The 18390-nt window shown below is 44.8% G+C and overlaps 1 protein-coding gene across 1 annotated transcript in view; it reads left to right on the forward strand.

Moving 5' to 3' along the window:
* The window catches only part of SLC10A7 (solute carrier family 10 member 7), a 248647-nt gene extending 241006 nt beyond the window's left edge, over nt 1-7641 (forward strand). The window contains exons 16-17 of the mRNA XM_029950898.1: nt 2656-2801; nt 5079-7641. Coding sequence (XP_029806758.1) covers nt 2656-2801; nt 5079-5108 — 176 coding nt within the window. The 3' untranslated portion in view covers nt 5109-7641. The remainder of the gene's footprint in view (nt 1-2655; nt 2802-5078) is intronic.
* The last annotated feature ends 10749 nt before the right edge of the window (nt 7642-18390 follow it).

An 18390-nucleotide genomic window follows, 5' to 3' on the forward strand; every position in this document is an offset into this window, starting at 1 on the left:
CCCTGAAGGCGCTGCTGCCGGCAGGAACCCCGAGTCCCTCCTCCTCCAGCCTTCCTCTGGTGCTCCTGTTGGCAGAACCATCCACAGAGTCGGCTGCCAAGGACAGGCGATGTTTGCAGAGTCCCAGCCCCATCCTGGAGCAGTGTACAGAAGGGTGTGTTTGAAGATGAGATCCGGGAGCTGAAGAACCAGCCCAGGGCCAGAAGAGAACTTCACACAAATGGTGTGAGGGTAGGAGGTCACTTGTACACTGGAAGCTCCTTGAGAGTAAAGACTTGGCTGCATGTTTCTGTCCATGTGCCCTTGACACTCCTGGGGTAGTCCTGGCCGTCACCTCACTCCGTGAGCATGTGAAATCACAGAACATTCCAGTATGAGTAGCAGGGGACTTCAATGAGATCTTCTACTGCTGGAAGTGCTTCTGAGAAGCATCCAAGGGGAATGAATTCCAAAAGAACTTCTGGACCACAAAGCTCCATTTCTGCTTATCCGAGCTGCAGTCCCCATGGCATCGTGAACTGAAGACCTCAGATACCTTGGCCCTGACCTGGCCCAGAAAACTGGAACCCCATGTTGCCTGGGGAGCGGTTCAGACTCCACCAGCTGGGAAAGTTTCCTGACCACAAGGTGTCTCTTCCCTCATCAGTAAAGTGTTGCAAACAATAGTTTTCAACCACCTCCCAGGGTTAATGGGAGGCTTAATTCCATTAATACGGGAGGGCACGTTGGCAGCACGTGACATGTAGCAAGCACTCATTGCATACCAACAATTCTCATCATCATTATGGGCACATCTCTGTGAACCTCTGATGTGGCTGCCCTGAGTTGCCTCCTATATCTTGCCGTGATTTTTTGTTTATTTACCACAGTAGCAGCCCTGTGACTATATCTATGGCTTCCCTTCAGACCCCACTTAAGCTTGCTGAAGAACAACACAGAGCCCGAGTCTTCGCCAAGAAAGGGTTGCTCAAGTGATTTAACCCAGCAGCCATGGTCCTCGAACTTTGGGTCAGAAACCTCACTCTGATCATTTACGGGGACAAATGTCTCCATATTTCTATTATTTGCTCCCTTCTGCCTTGCTTTGACTCCACCTCCACCACCACCCCCTCCCAGCTCCTTAACATAATCCCTTTGGGCCAAATAATCTCTCCTGGAAAGAAGAAGAGAATGTTCAGATCTTTTCTTGTTATAAGAACTTCCCAGGACTGTAATATCAGATGCTGCTTTTTAACTGTCAGTTGATTAAGTATATATTTTTAAATTTTTTTAATGTTAGTTGTTTTTGAGAGAGAGAGAGAGAGACAAAGTGCAAGCAGGGGAGGGGCAGAGAGAGGGAGACACAGAATCTGAAGCAGGCTGCAGGCCTGATCTGTCAGCACACAGTCGGATTCAGGGCTCAAACTCACGGACCACAAGATTCTGACCTGAGCCAAAGTCGGACGCCCAACTGACTGAGGCACCCAGGTACCCCTGATGAAGTATATTATCTTTTAAAAAATGAAAGCTCTTTTGTTTTATTTCTACTAGTAAGAAGACAGAAACTACAAAAATCTAAGCATGTACTTTCAGAGCTGTGAGAGAGAGATTGTTGTGGATGAGTTAAGTGTCTTCAGTTTACGGCAATGATTTGTGAGGCTATGAAAAAGAAAGCGGCTATGAAATACATTTTTGCATAAAGGTTTGAAATTTATTAGAAGGTAAAAATAATTGAAAAAGCAGAGCTTTCCTCAGTGGGTTATAATAAAAAGTTATTTATGTGCCATCACTATGCATGTTTAGGAGCCTGAGTCCTTTCCAGAGGCTGTTCTCAAAGAAACAAGAAGGAAGCTAAGATATTAAAGCCATTCTGTTGAAAAAGCAGACATACGTACACAATAATTCTGACAACTGGGCCATATTGAAACAATTGGTAGCAATAGTCAAATTGCCAGTGTCTGATTTCTGTTATAAAAGCCTAATAGGTACACACTATAGGCAGCTGTTTACAAAATCTGTAGATTTTGCCCTTGGTATAATAGAGTGGTAGACTCACGAAGCCTATTCATTTACCTGAGTTCCATTAAGACTTCCACTGTGGGGTTTAAACATTCAGGACTTATCATACAATTCACTTGCCGTACACAGTAGCTCATAAAGCGCTTTGGGATCCTTGGCCAAAAGAGAAGGTGCAAAGCCTTTATTAATGTTCACTTGGCAGTATATATCATCTCTTACCTTACTGTATCCTTTTGACTCTCAAAAGTGAACTTTGGGACTTTGATATGGTGCCAAGCAGGCCTCCGCCCTAAACACCGACAGTCTATTTCACTACTAAGCATAGAAAGATCCATTTCGGACCTCTGCCTTACTAGTATTTTTCAGCCTTCTGAGAAGCAACTCTTCTCCCCTCTCCTTGGTAGACAGGCTGCTAATTTGCAGTGGCAATTATTGGTGCCTTTGAACGCTGACCACCTTTTCAGCTTTAATCTTTTCTGGGAAGAGCTATGTAGTGAAAGGACGATTTGATGACGTGTTTGAGACATTCTCTGTCAGTACATTCAGGGGGAAAGATGGTCATGACCTAGTACAAAGTTCCAGTTTTATTGGAGTGTGTCTTAAGTCTGATGACAGACTGAATTCGCTTCTAGATTTTCTGTCTTCTTTGCCCATCAGGAATTCCAATGCTGAAGATAGTGTTCGCAGGCCACGAGCACCTGTCTCTAATATCCGTGCCCTTGCTCATATACCATCCAGTTCAGATCCTTCTGGGAAGTGTGTTGGTGCCAACGATAAAGTCTTGGATGGTGTCAAGGCAGAAGGTAAGACTCTGGCAAGATCTTGTTTAATTCCGAATTAGATTGAAATGCTATTTCCGAATCTTAGCTGTTTGTATACTTTAATTTTCACTAGCAAATTCTTATTCTCAAGTACATATCTTCTTGAGAAGAAGAATAATGATGCATTGATCCATTTCAATTTGAAAAGGAGGATTGAGGTTTCATTGAAGGGCATATTGCGAAGGTGAATATATTCAAATTATCTGTACCCCTATCAAGTGTTCACCATCTTTCCCCCAACCCATCTTTTTCATATGTGTCCTGATTTCACATGCCTTTCTAAGTACGATAGCTCCTGAGGCACCTCGGTCGGTTAAGTGTCCCACTCTTGATTTGGGCTCAGGTCATGATCTCACTATTTATGAGTTTGAGCCCCGCATCGGGCTCCACGCTAACAGCATGAACTTGCTTGGGATTCTCTCTCTCCCTCTCTCTCTGCCCCTCCCCTGCTCATGTTCTCTCTTTCTCTCTCCCCCTCAAAATAGATAAATAAAACTTTTTAAAAATTAAATAAGTAAATGTGACAGCACCTGGATTTATCTAAAATGTCTACTTTAATTTTCCAGACACAGCTTCTTTGCACAGCAAAACTATGTGTTTGGCATTTAGATAATTTAATTAACAAAGGAGCCCACACAATATCAACTTCGCTACACTTGGCTCAGAATCTTATTACTTATTTGATATCTGTAGATTTGATTTCCTAAATTATCAGCCAGGCAATTCACACAAAGTTTAGTTGCTGCATATACCATCGAAGTTTCCACAGAGTTCTCCTTCCCAGCAGCTCAGACCTTACAGGACTTCTCTGAGCCTGCACACAGCATGGCAGCTATTATCAGGAGAATAGGAAAAAGAGTTAGCCAGTGACAGCGGAGTGCCCTGTGTTGTGTCATTAGCATCCTGAATCTGGAATTATCACACTACCACCTACTGAGCTCTATATGCCAAGCACATCCCAATCATTACCTGGTTCAGAGTGTAGACCTTGTACAAGCCTATGGGCTCTGCTCCCTCCTCTCTGGGTGACCTTGGGCACGTACTTCACTTCTCTGTACCTCAGTTTCTGCCACGCAGAGACTAATGACAATATCTCCTCTTTAGAGTTACAGAGGATGGAATGGCGGGTGTTTGGTAAAAGCTCACTGCTGTGATTACCGTTATTGTCACCACTGTCCATCACTGTGTACAGCATCGTTGGTGGCAAGCTCTGCTGTCGCACTGTACAGGTTCGGAAGTAGGCTCAGGGAGCCGAGCAACTTGCCCAAGGCTATGTGGGTGGACTAGTCAGTGCTAGAGTGAGGACTAGAACCCCAGAATCTTGCCCCAAAACCACAAGAACACTCTAGACAGAGACAGAACATTGCTTTTAAAAGGAGTGCTGTAGGTCCCCAGGATCCTACCGGAAAAAGTTAGCCCACCCAGCACCTTCATTTATATTGTCATTTACCAGAACCTCAGCCATTCCCCTTCTGTACTGGGTGCCACATCTTGGCTCTGGTCTGCCCACTCCGAGTTGGTGAAGAGCAGTTTAGTTCTTCTTTTATTTCTTTTTTTTACTTTTTGAATTTATTTTTACTTATTTTTTTTAAATTTATTTTACTATTTATCCCTTTTGAAAACTTCCATTTTGATTTACTGATGTGTGCTGTTGGTCAGAATTTATACACATAAATGTTAACGAAGAATGAAGACAATTATTTGAAAATCCTAATAGTCTATCAAAAACATGTAGTCACAGTGAACAGCAAACTGTTTAAAAGCCCTGGGATTTATTCTGCAGAGTAACTGAAGCATTTCCAAAAGGGAGGCAAAATTGGACAATGCTGTTCATTTTCCTTTTGCACGGGAACAACCCCAAACAAGGGAGGTATTGGCTACCTCAGAACAATCCAGAAGGCTTGGGATATTTACCCATCCCATTTGACCACAAAATAAATACAAACTGTCAGTCATATCCATGAGGGTCTCTTCTGCTTTACAAATAATAGTGATTGAGACGCATGGCCACCATCCATGTTTGGTGGGACAGTGTGAGTAGCCAGCTAAGGCCGGGGAGAGGACAAAGTCCGCCAGCCAGTGAGGTGGGCAGACAGGTCTGTTTGTGTCTGGAAGTTTGTGTCATTGGTTATGTGAGGCTGTCGGGGTCAGCTGCTGCTTCTTTCTAGTAGCATAAGTTATCTGGTTTTAACTGATGCTTTCATTTTGTCCAACTCTGATACTGTCCAGTTCTGAACATCATGTTGTCCTTTCCTATAGGGAGTGAAGTTGACGAGGCCGACGGTATAACAGAAGGCACCCTCATGCCGTGATGTATATATGTACAGGATTGTACCTACAAACAGTTCCGAAGACGCGTACTTGTGAATGTTGCCTCGATGCATATTTTATTTTTTTACACAAAAATATGATATAACAGTTTAAGTGCCTTACAATGTATTTGACAGGAGTGTTATTTCCAAAACCTACTTTGTTGGTTACTACCAGGGGTGGTACTGTATTTTGGAGTGGTTTATTATTATTTTTTTCCTACCACAGGAAACCGTCATCGTGACAAAAAGCAAACATGCTTTCCTTGTACCACCTTTGGTGCAATACAACCATGTTCTAGTTACTGTGCTGTATGAAATGAGGTCACCCCATCAGGAAGATGCCCTCCTGATGGCAGTGAAAATTTCCAAAGTCTTATTCATGAATACTTTGATTTACTGTGTGATTCTTTTTTTCTACAACTGTGACATGCCTCTTCCTTATCAACTCAGCAGGGGTCATAGATTGAATAGATGCTGAAAAGCATAAGTTATCTGCATTTCTTGACATCATTTTTTAGACATTCCTTCAAATAGTTTCCACACAGAAATTCCTCAGTCCCATTATAAGAGATGGCGGTGTTATATGTCGTAAATTTATTATAAGCTGCTTCAAAGAAAGAGCCTGATGTTTGAGTTATAAGTAAGGGAAGTTTTGAGGTAAACTACAGGACTCAGTTTTCAGGAGTTTTACAATTCTATTTCACATATTTTCCCTTTTTCTGCCATAATTTCCTTCTTACCTGTTTTCCAGCACACTCTCACACTCATACCAGCCAAATGTGAGGCCCAAAAATGTTACCGTCAGTTGGAGAATAGGAACCATTAATGGTGGATTATATTCGCATTCCACAACTGAGACCAGAATGTCTTCTTGTTACACAGATGTCTGAGCACAAATTGCCCCTCTTAGCCAGAAGCAGCCTGTTACATCCTTGAATTAAGCACACTTAAGGCATTTGAGACAAGTTATTAGTGAAAATTTCCTTGGCAGATCTGACAAAAGTTTACAATTTTTTAGAATTAAGTCATATTTTCTTCCGAATAAATAAAATATAAAGGTCATGGATACAAACAAATGTTACATATACACATTCTGTCTAGCCAGATGGGAAGAAAACTGGGCACCGAAAATGCAAAACCATTCATTAACCAAAATATCAAATAAAATGATGTCCCAATTGGGCCTCAGCTTTCAAAAGAGTGTTTGTGTTTGCCTATACTGTGGCTAAGCAAACTTTCACTGGACCCAACTAGAGAGGAAAGCAATATATAGAATTAGGGGAGCATTTTCCTCTACTTCCTACGCAGCATTCTGTCACATCCTCTCTGCGTGTCCTTCCTTGATTTGACAGACAATATTGGCATCCTGGGTCTCACTGAGGCTGACTCTGTCCTCAGCAGCTGTTTTGTTGTTATTAGGTCAGCAACGACAACAACAACAACAACAACAAAATCATTCCATAGAACCTTATCGGCTTTATCAGTACTGCAAGTTTATCTCACTGTCCCTACCAGCTCTCATCCGTGTAGCTTCTGACCATTCCAATACTATTGAACCTCCTCGTAAGTTTCACAAGCGTTGTCCTCACTGAAAATTTTAAGGGTAAGGCCAGACTCTGCAAAAATCTATGTTCAACAGGTTATTGGCCAAGAATTTCACTTGTATCTAGGACTCCAGCCATTTTGTTCGATACTTTTGATGCTTACAGATGGAGCACAGAAAGATTTTCATCTTTTGTTCCCTCAAGCTTCTTTGAATTTCAGAGAAGATGGAATTGTCTGTCTGTTCGTCTGAGCTATAAAAATCTTTCTCCCTAGCATTAGAATACTGATTTTTTTGGCCCCAACTTATCTACCTCTATTATGTAACACCTATAGTAGGTGTGATTCATGGGATAAGGTTCAACTGAAAATGCTATAACACTTTATCTTTTGCTTTAAAAAATACATTTTGTTTTCAAATAATCTCTACATTGTGCATTTTGGTGACTTTAGTGATAATGCCCATTTCTTTCTTTACACAAATACTATGGCATATTTTTCCATAAAGAATAAAAAATAAAATCAAAATTTATTTTTAATTCATGCTTATTGGGATTTAATTATTCATCTCAAAAATATTTTATTATGTGTTATGCACTGTCAGGCTATCCATTTATGCATTTTTTATCTAAATGTATTTATGAAAGAAATACATTAGATTATATTTATGTTTACTCAGTTTTCCACCTGGGATTCTTTTTAAATGGTTGTTATGAAATTTGGTTTTTTAATGGGTGATAATGTTAATCTTTTCATGTGTCCTTTTCTTAATTTTAAGTTTTGTATTTTTTTTTTAATTCTTCCCTATTCTGTTTGAAAGACACCTCTGGCTAACGTTCAGTGTTTGTTTATGCTAAATACCAAATTTTTACAAAAGGATTGGTGAAGTAATGAAGTGGATTATTTATGATGAGTGGAAGAGGAAAATAATTCTATGATTAAACAAAGAGATGTTTCCAAAATCGCAAGAGAACCTGTGGCTTATTTTTAACCTGATTTCATATGTACTTCTTTTTTTTTTTCTCCATAATATTTTATTGTCAAATTGTTTTCCATACAACACCCAGTGCTCTTCCCCTTAAGTGCCCTCCACCATCACCACCACCTCTTTTCCCCCCTCCCCCTTCCCCCTCAACCCTCAGTTCATTTTCAGCATTCAATAGTCTCTCAAGTTTTGTATCCCTCTCTCTCCCCAACTCTCTCTCCCTCCTCCGCTCCCCCTGGTTCTCCATTAGGTCTCTCTTGTTTTCCTGCTACTTCTAAGGCCTTCTTGGTCTCTCTAGATTTCTCTTGATTTATTCCACTACTATTATATCGTTTGTGGTTAAACACATGTAAGCTAGGAAGCTTCCCAGGTCTCCCCAGGTATCCATATCAATAGCTCCACCACTGCATAATGTTAAACTCCCAAATTAGCCCTTGCTTCTTTTGTTAGTGTTGTTTTCTCTGCAATGGGGGTAAGGACTGAAAGAGAAACATACCCAACAGAAGGGGCCAAATTTAAGTGGTCTGAATTTCAGGCACCCCTGTCATGTTCTCAAGGGATAGAAAAGATGAAGCATTGGAATGCCTTTTCCAAATACCGTGTATCTTTATGAGCGCCTTAGCTTGGTAGAATTCCATATTTTTGCGTTCTTCTTTGGCTGTCTTCATGGCTTAGCAATCCCCTTTGCTCCAGCAGGCTGTTGGAAATGCCGCCTCCGCCCCCATGAGGCTTTCCAGCCTCCCCAGCCAGTGCTAGGCTTGCTCCCTGGAACATGCCCTTAGAACCTGTCCCTCAAGCCTTCTGAAACCTTTGCATTGTCTAATCATTACTTTGCATTTGTCTCCTACAGTGTGGCCTTCATTTCTGTTTCTCTGCAGTGCCTAGCACAGTGTCTGGCTCAGATTAGTATCTAAAATATACATGTTGACTTTCTCAACTATGACCTTCTTAATAGGTAGGACATGAACCTTCACAATTATGAGAGAGCTCTTCCCTATGTTTAGATCGTTACTAATTTACAAGAAACTGACTTTTTTTTTTTTACTGCTGTTTCTATCCTGAATAAAACTGTGGAGCTACATCGAGCTACTCAGAGAAATACATTACTTCATAGCTGTGTAAATATTAACTCTCCAAGGTGACATTGCAGATGTGATAAGCAAAAACTTTCATCTTCTATGATTTGACAGAACAGTGAACCCTCAATAATTCAGGCTAAATCAGGTTGGGTCTATCTGAATTAATGAATACTTTATATGCATAAAAAATAGTTTCCCTTAGAGAAGTGTTAACATACTATAAAGACTAGATACAGATTAGTATGACTATCATCCTGTCATTGGTTTGGATATAGACAAACAAAAGGTCTTACAAGAATTTATTCTCTCTGGTAAGCCAACCAATCTTACTTACTTGATATGACAGTTTCTCAAATGTGAGTAAAACATAACCTCATTTAAAGGTGAAAAAAAAGTTTCTCATATACCCTGGGAAATTTATCTACAGAGCCCATTGTGAGAAACTGCATTAAATGGTAAAAAACCATCTTTGGGACACCTGAGTGGTTCAGTCAGTTAAGTGTCCGACTTTGGCTCAGGTCATAATCTCACAGTTCTGACTTCAAGCCCCACATCAGGCTCTGTGCTGAGGGCTCAGAGCTTGGAGCGGCTTCGAATTCTGTGTCTCCCTCTCTCACTGCTCCTCCCCTTTTTACACTCTCTCTCTCTCTCTCTCTCTCTCTCTCTCTCTCTCTCTCGAAAAAAAAATAACAAACATTAAAAGAATTACCAAAAAAAAAAAAACCCCAGAAAATCACCACCACCAAGTATCCCTCGGCATTCATGTGTTTGTGAACATGGGTGCAGACGAGACTGCTGAAATCACAGCACCACGCTGAGTCATAGACAGCCCCCTGGATGATTTCAACGACTCAGAAATTCCAGACAGTGGGAACACCAGAGTTTCTGTGAGACCAGGCTTCAGGGTCCCCTATTAGGAAAAGATTAACACACTGAAGAGATCAATCCTGGCCACAGCCATAGACATTGATCATTCCCTCCTTACCCACTATTCCGAACGTGAAATCCTTGCAACCTTATCAATTTGTGCTCACTGCTCGAAGTTCTAGACTCTGACTGTAGATGGTCACAGTGAGCACCATTGTCGGTGTGGTGTCCTGGGCTGGTTTTGCCAACGTGCTCAAAGCTCTTCCTGTGTCTTTCCCCCCAGTTCACGTTTCCCACCACGTCCTGTCCTGGGCCCCACGGCTACTAGCATCTCCTGTGCCAAGTGTTCCGACGGTGCCCCTCCCCCCAGCCAGGGCCCCGCAGCCCCTACCTGAGAAGTCACGTGCGTGTTGAAGATGAAGCAAAATACCATTTGTACAGCTCACCTCTCTGCTCATGAAGCCAAAGAGAATTGTGTGACATCCTAGGTTTGTTGCTAGGATCAAATGAGATAATCCCGCAAACAGCTTGTCACAGCGCCTGCCATTTGGCAGGAACTCGGTAAGTGGCAGCTATTATTCCTGGGCAACAGCGGAGGGGACCGGGTAAACTGCACTGGACGTGTAGAGTCAGGCGTCAGGCTCGATTCTGCATGACTTCTAATTATGCAAAAGACCTATTACGAAGTCCATTAAATGTCACTAATCAAGTCAGGAAGTGACCAGGGCAGGAGTCTTACTTCATCAGTTAATGAGGGTACCTGATTCTGAATTTTAACATGGTTGCTGTAATCCCTGCCTCCCGGCAAAGCTTGAAAGGCCCTCCCTGCCCATCACTGCCATCCAGGTCTTGCCTTTTTATGCCTTCTTCAAAGAACTGCAAGCAGACATTTTGCCCAACTTTCCGAAAAACCTGAGTCTAGCTAAGAACCATTGTATAAAACAATTGACAAACAGCGCTGCCTCCATATTGATTCTGATTGACTAATGCCTGCCTATGACGAGTTCGAATTGGAGGCTGCTCCCAGAGTGGGCGCTGTGGCCAAAGCTTTCTCACAGGGCCTTTCCTTAAACTCACTGCATCCAGGCTGAAATGTCCCCTTTCCACTCGGTTGGGTGCCACTATGGCCCTGGAATGGCGGGCTGTCCCTTTCTCATGCCTCCTTTGACTTACCCCCTTAAGGTAAACCATTTCCAGGAATTCTGGTCTCCGATTCTTCTTCCCAGACTTCCATCCCCCTGCCTTTCCCAGGGGAACAGCATCAGCCACCTTCTGTAAACCAGCAAGAGCTCCCAGAGCTGTAGTCCTGAGTGTGCGTGTGACTACATTTGGACCTTCACACTTGGGTGTCCTCGAGGCGCCTCTAACCCCACATGCCCCAAAGGAAAGACTAGCCGCCTCTTCCTTTCTCCACACTCAGCCCTCCCCAAGCCAGCCCCCTGCGTTGGCACAAAAACCAGGCCTGGTGTCCTTCCCCTCCACCTTTACCTCTCACTTTTAATATTCAGTAGTCACCAAACTCCCTTCATTCTATTACAAATCCTCCCCTTCATCTCCACCTTCCTCGTCCCACTGCCACTGTCTTTAAATACCTTTATAAATGTTATATTTTTTCCTCCTGGAATACCTTTCTCTGATCCAGGGCACTCTGCTGACACTTATCAATCACCTGTCATGTGCTGAGTGCTCTACTAAATGCTGTACATGAATTACCCCCATTTAATCTTTATGACAATTTTGACATTGGTGTAATTATTCCCATTTTACAGATTAGGAAGTGGCAGCTCCAGGAAACTAGGTTCCACAGCGCATAAGTGTTGCAGCCTGGATTTCCACCTGGGTTGCTGACATGTCCAGCACCTCTGCACTAATGACTCCCCATTTTTAGGATTCCACCACAGCCCCCACCTCCAAAAGACACAATGCTCAGTTACCAATTGCCTATCGAGCCTCTTCACTTGCTGTGATATCACTTATCAATTTGTGCTCACTGCTGGAAGTTTGTCCACATATCTCTCTCCTCCTCTAAATAATTCATTTCTTCAGTGTGGACCCTGTTTTGTTTCTCTCTGTAACCCTGATAACTAGCAGATGCTTGCCTGAAAATAGCAACCTCAATAAATGCTTATTGAATAATGAGTTAACTTGTAAGACCCTCCAGATTGTTTGTCTGGTTAGGAAAATTTCTTCAGATTAGGAAAAACTTTTTGTAGAATGGCATGTGAATCAATTATCACTTGGTGAATGGAAAGCATCATATTAACCCAACTACAAATGCTTCTGAAAGGACTTTTTTTTTTTTCATGAAAGCAATCAATGAAAATAATGATGACAGTTTCAAGGCCAGAGTACCTTGATCTCAGTATCCCTCCTGATGTACATTTCTTGTTTCACCATTTGCTACAGGAGCCATCTTTATGGCCACTATGTGTGCAGGGATCCTGAGGTCACAATGAGACACCCAACGAGGGAAAAGCATATAGCTTTTGGCCCAGGGCTAATCAAACAGACCCTGCCTCTGTGCCCTTCATCTGCCTTCTGTTTCTCATTTTCCCAGGACACACATGCATCCCTGCTTGCCCCTCCTGTGAATTAACACTCAGCCCCAAATGCTAAGTTAAGATCCAACCAAAACTCAACTAGACGAGGAGAGTGCATGGGCAGATGCAAGAGAGAGCACTGGGCCAGGCATAATGAGGCCAGGCAGGCCAGTTATTGTAAAGGGAGCCCTACATCAGGGCCTTTTACCTCTGGGTCACCGGTTCAAATCCAGCCAGGCCTCAGCTGACAGAAAATCATTACCGGCTCTGTGTCAGGTTGCTTGACAGATGGAAAATGAGTTTCTGTCTCCGTCCAGCAGGCAAGTGTCCACATCACACTTGGCACTAAGCAGCTCTTGACTCTGTGGAGACAGAGTAGAAGTCAGGCAACAGCCACCCTGGTGTCGGGCAGGTCCCTGAGGTCAGGTGAGCCTGCATTTCAGTGTTCTCTGCATGCGGGTCTGACAACCTCCTTGTCTCAGCCCTTTCATGAGTGCTTTATTAGTCTGCTTGTGTTGGGTTGTGTTTTTTTTTTTTTTGTCTGAAGACATTGTTTAACAAGTCGTTTGAAGTAATGGAACAGCTGAGAAAATCTGATTCTGCAGCATCAAAAAATGAGCAGCCAACTCAGAACAGAACAATGTCTAAAGGGACATTTTTCTCCTTGGTTAGCTGGGCTTGGCTGGGTTGGGAGCCCTGGGCTGCTGACTTTGTCCAATGGATGGTGTGGGGCTGCTGAGCATAGTACGCTGGCAAAATAGCTTCACCCCAAAGTGCCTCGATAAGGGGTGGTGGGAGACAGTTCCCTCCAGGACATTTAATTTGCATCTCTTCTTCCCTCTTAAAAGCATTGAAGCCACTGGTCTAAAGGTATATTAAGCTTAGAAAAATCTTCCTTCCCTTCCTGTGTACAGACAGGCCCTGCCGAGCCTTCGGAAGGGTGTCTACCAAACACCCACAGCCTGGGCTTTCCTCTCCACAGCCAGGTAGGGGGAATTCACACCCCACCCCTGGATGGTTCTGACAAATGCAGAACTTGGTCTGACTTGCTACATACTTGCAAGCCCCCTCCACTCTAGGGCCATGAACTCTGGCAGTGCAATACCGATGCAGGGCCACCCTTGGAGAGTGGCATCATTACAGATGCTCTTCTTTTTAACTCTTTCTGGGAATGCCGCAGAGTCACACCGCTCCTGGATCATCCAAGAAGCCCCCAGTCCTCCCAAGACGGGCTCTGAACAGAATGAGCCCACTCTGTTGTTTGGGTCCATGCCCAGCGAGTTTGCTGCCCGGGATTCATTTGGCCAGCATGGGACAGACTTCATGGTCCCCCTCTGCTGACCCTCCAGAGTGTGAGCAGTGGGTCCCACCTGGCTTGTGGCCACCTGGCCAGGGTGTGTGAAGGGACCTTCTGAGCCGTCTTCTAAGAGCAAAGAACCAGGGAACCCATAGGCGCATTTCTGTCCCTGGGAAACCCATGTCACCTTCTTTCACTGTGTCTCTCCAGCTCTGCTTGTTAGGACGGGAGCCTGGGGTCCCCAGACCTGAGCTTGACTTCACCCCTTGTTTAGTTAAATTGGGGAGAAGAGACGATGACACAGAGAAACGCACAAGGCTCAGGACCACCATGGCCGCTACCTTTCTCATTCTCCAGCCTTCTTTTCCTCTCCTTCTGAAGCAGAAAGAAGCCCTAAATTGCCCAATTTGCACTTTTCATTCTGTCCCCACTCTCTGTTCGACACACGGGTATTATTATCAAGTAGAGACGACCCCCTATTATGTCTGTTGTTTTTCACACATACCAGCAGTTTTAATATAGATTCTGTGCTGCATCTGAATTTCTGTGAGGGCTCCATCCATATGTGCAGTCACTGTTACAGCATATGGTGGTACTTTCCCTGAGAAACTGGACAGAAGCTGGGTTTTAAAGCTGCGTGCATGTGCATACCCATGGTTTTAGTTACAAAGTCATATATGCTCATGGAAAAAAATTGGAATGGAGTAGAGCAAAAGCTGGGTGCAGAGCATGCTTGGAACACCCCTGCCCCACAGCCCCTCTGCTCTTTGCCTTTCTGACTTTCTCCACTGCCGCAGCCTTGAGGCCAAAGGGCAACCCTTTGGGAGTCACTTAGAGCCGCCTTGCTTCTCCCCAGAGCCCTCCGGACTGCTTTCAAAGGTGGCCTTTCAGCTCCCCTCCACAAAGAGGAAATGGACCAAGAAGCCTGCAGCACAGAGAGAACCCTTTTGACGATTGCTTGTCTGCTCACCTGTGGGAGTGCAGGGGGACCAAGCTCAGCAGAAGGGAGTGGCTCCCAAAAGGGGCAGGATGGACACCTGCCTGCCAGGCTGGGCCTGAAGCCCTCTGTGGTCTTGGGCCCCTGGACCAGCCTTGATCTCCCAGTAAGTGAGACACCCCAGGGAATGTCACTCCCTGCTGACCCAGCCCATGCTGTGCAAAGCTCTTTCCACCCTCAGAGACACCTAGGTACACAGAAAGAAACCCCTGCTTTTGTGTTCTCTGGCTTCCTTCTCTAGCTGTGCTTCTGGAAGAATGAGGAGTATTTCCAAGTGAGGGCCAAGGGCTCACCTTGATGTTCAGAGCGCCCGTCTTCAAGAAAGGAAGCAGCAGCATCCTGTTCACAGCTAGCACTGAGCCAGGCACACAGTGAGTCCTCAGTGAAATGTTACGTGGAAGACCGTGAACTACTTCGAGCCCAGCTCTGACCACCGCGGTGGGTCCCTCTTCAAAACACCACTCCTCCACAAGTCTGGTTTCCTTCTCTGAAATGGGGATGATGAGGGTAATACCCACCTCACGGAGCTGTTTCCAGGATAAAAAGAGGTCACTCACTCAAGTGAATGATGTTAACTCAAAAGAGTGACACAAAGGTCAAAGATGGATATCAGATATGCCCCAGAATTGAAGGTTTAGTGGCTAAAAGCCATTCTAATGTACCCGCTGTCATTTCTCTATTCATTGAGTAAGAAAATTCTAAGATTAATCTCTCCACCACCTCTACCAATGGAACTTAATGGAGCTGTTTCTTTTTGGGTGGGAAAAAATATATATTTTTCTAACATGGGCTTTGTGGGGGAAAAAAGGCCACTCATCACTGCCCTGGACAGCTCGGGCTGCACAAAATATGCACAGAACCCCTCCGTCAGCAAGACTTGGTCTTATTTACACTTATTTACATACCAAGCGAGCTCTCTGTGGCTGCCTGCCCGGAAGCCCTATTTTTAATTGTTGGCCGCCTGGCTGCCCCCTGACCCTTCCTGGCACTTTTCTGAGGATTTCCTGTCACTTCTAGCTTGCAGGGAAGGGCAGAAGATAGACTCCTTGGACAAGAGCTCAGCAAAGGCTGAACTCAACCAGAGGCCCTGAAATTCAGTATCTCACAGCCCCCTTCCAAGGTGATTCCCGGTCTGCTGGGCTTGGCTCCCTGCGAAGCTGAGGGGATTTGGGCTCTGGCCCGTGGGCCGGCTTAGCGGCTTGGCCAGCTGCATCCCATGTGGACAAAAGGACAGGGGAAAGGGAAACAGCTGCCTGGCGCTCCCCAGCTCCCCTCTCTGGCTGCGCTTCTGGGAGAATTAGGAATGGTTCCAAGAGAAGGCGAAGGGTTGGGTTTGAAATTTAGATGGACCGGTGGGGGTTATTTCCCCCCTCTTCTTCTTTTTAAAAAACAGCATTTCCTAGACAGAGCAATAAAAATATATATTGATAAATATTTTCCAAGAGTGCCCTCTAGTGGAAATTTGGAGGCAGGAGCGGGTTTTAAAATAAATGACTTGGATCCCAAACTCCTGAATAAAAATAAAGCACATTCAAGCGAGACCTGCTTCACACGTGATCTGCAAGCATATCAAATTTCTCTCACAAGGCCATGAAATGTCACATGACCTTGACTGGAAATGAAGGTTGTCTTAAGTCTCTAAAAGGAAACCGTGCTCTACTTTTGAAAGGGGAGACCATCGTGTTATATGCACTGTATTTTGAAACTCTGAGTGCAGAGAAATATGTGGAACAGGAAAACGAAAGAGATCCGTTGGTCATATTCCGAGGCTGTGCATGTGTTGCTGGCTGGGTGCTTTTATTTTGGCTGTGGAGGAAGCCAAGGCTGCAATAATGTCCAGCCCCAAAGGCCACACACACTGCTGGGTTTTTACCTTGGAGGATGTGGGACAATGAGTCATTTGTGCCTCTTCCTGATTCTTCCTGGCCAAGGTCAGCTTTCCCACTGGAACCAAGCAGCTTGGCTCAGAGCCCGCGGGTCTGGAGCCTCTGAATGGTGCAGAGTCCCGGAGATGGTGCGCCCCCACCGCGCTCCCCCAGAGGGCCCCAGCGCGCCCGCCGGCTCCCAGGCAGCCCTTGTCCAGTCGTAAAACCTCACTCGCTCTGCTCAGTTTAGCACGAAGGGCCTCCTAGTGGAGGCCTGAGGAAATCATCAGTCCTAAATAAAGGCTCCCAGGCCAAATTCTGTGAGAAGGTAACTCAAATGGCTTCTGACCCTTCTCACCCTGGCTGGTGAGCTTTCCAAAGATGATTCACTTTTATCTGCTTGGGTTGATTCTGATCCATCTCATAACCACTGCTACTGCTAGTAGTAATAAAATAGCTGCCATTCATTTATTTCTCCACTCAACAAATATATTTCAAGCACCACCTCTGTACCAGGCGTGTTCTAGACTCTGACCACCAAGACGGCCAAGGACCTGATATGGGAATTGCTGTCTAGTGTAGAGATAGATGACATACAAACTATCCTGCTGAGGCTTTGAAGGAAACTAAGAGTTGCGTGAGTCGCAAAGGACTGAGATGGCACACTGATTATACCTCCCGCTGAATGGGTTGCTTCGCTAGCTCTTGACAGTAGCACAGTCTGGCCTTTGCCCTGAAGAGATGCTCATAAGATGCTCCCCCACCGAACCAGATCTAAGCCCACACCTTAGTGGTCCTCCTCGGCTTCCCTTCACACAGAGCCTCTCTTCTCATCGCCGAAGGGATGGGTCTCCTGACTCTGAGAAAAGATCCCCCTTCACTGATGCAAAATTCATCACTGACCAGAACCTGAGCAGGAACAGGAAGGAAGAAAAGGCTGCCAGAAGTGACTACTGACTATTCCTCAGCTGCCGGCAGGGAAAGATGATAACCTATCTGGGCTACACACGACGGTCGTGTGAAGATGGTGTGAGTGTAATGAGTAATAATGGGATACACCCACCTGGACGAAGTGTTCAGACGACCTCTCTGAGAAGCATCTATCATGGGCCAGCTATTTACTGTGTCGGAGGTCGAAAATACAAAGATGAAGAAAAGGCTTCTGGTACCTTCAAAAAGTACAGAGCCCCATGGTGAAATAATAATTTCATAGGATTCAAACAACAGATTTCAAAACAGCCCCAAGGTCTATCCCTCACAATGAATCTGCCAAATAATTCATGCAGTCCCCATTTTGTAGATGTAGAAACTGAGCTATGAGACATGGAAGGGCTTTCCAGAGTAGAGCCCATCAGTCACACTGTCAGGTTTGAATTAAGGCCCTTCTTACTCTCAAATATATTTTTTTCTTTTGTGTGCCATGTTGCTTGGTGGGAATGGGGATGAACGGTAAGATCCCAAAGTGTCTCTCAACTCAAAGGTTTCATATGGGCAAAAGGCACTGTCTCACGTAGGTTAGTGGGCGTGCCCACTCGCCCCTGACTCCCAGCAGCTGGCTGAAGGACTCTTGCTTGAGCTAGAGAAATAGGCTTCTTAGAGCAGTCAGTCATGTTGAGCCTGAGTTCTCAGCCCCAAGGGCTTACGGGAAGTGTTTTGAGGAGGAGGGGCAGAAGGACAAGCAAAGGAAAGGTGGCAGAACTGACTTCTCTTCCCCTAGTGTAGCTGTCCTTTGATCTGATCTACATATTGGGCTTCCATTATCAGCAGATTCCCTTTGAAAAAAGGACTTCTTATGCTTAGGAGAAAGGGAAGAGGTGGATTGGGGTCAGGGGCTGGATGTAATAACGTCCAGCTTGATGTCGGGTCCAGGGCCCAGCTTGGAAATCAGAAGATATTTCCACCCTGCCATTGGCCAATCCTTAGAGGCAGGGACCACACATGATTTCCCTTTGTACCCTCCCCCTCTAACACAGATCCTGCCACGTGGCAGATGCTCAGTGTTTGCCTAAGTGATCTGAATTCGTTCAGGCTCCAATTAAGTCTCCAGCTTAGGAACACTCCCTTTAAAAATTTTTTTAAATGTTTTT

This window comes from Suricata suricatta, chromosome 1, assembly GCF_006229205.1.
Source record: "Suricata suricatta isolate VVHF042 chromosome 1, meerkat_22Aug2017_6uvM2_HiC, whole genome shotgun sequence".
Classification (NCBI taxonomy): domain Eukaryota; kingdom Metazoa; phylum Chordata; class Mammalia; order Carnivora; family Herpestidae; genus Suricata; species Suricata suricatta.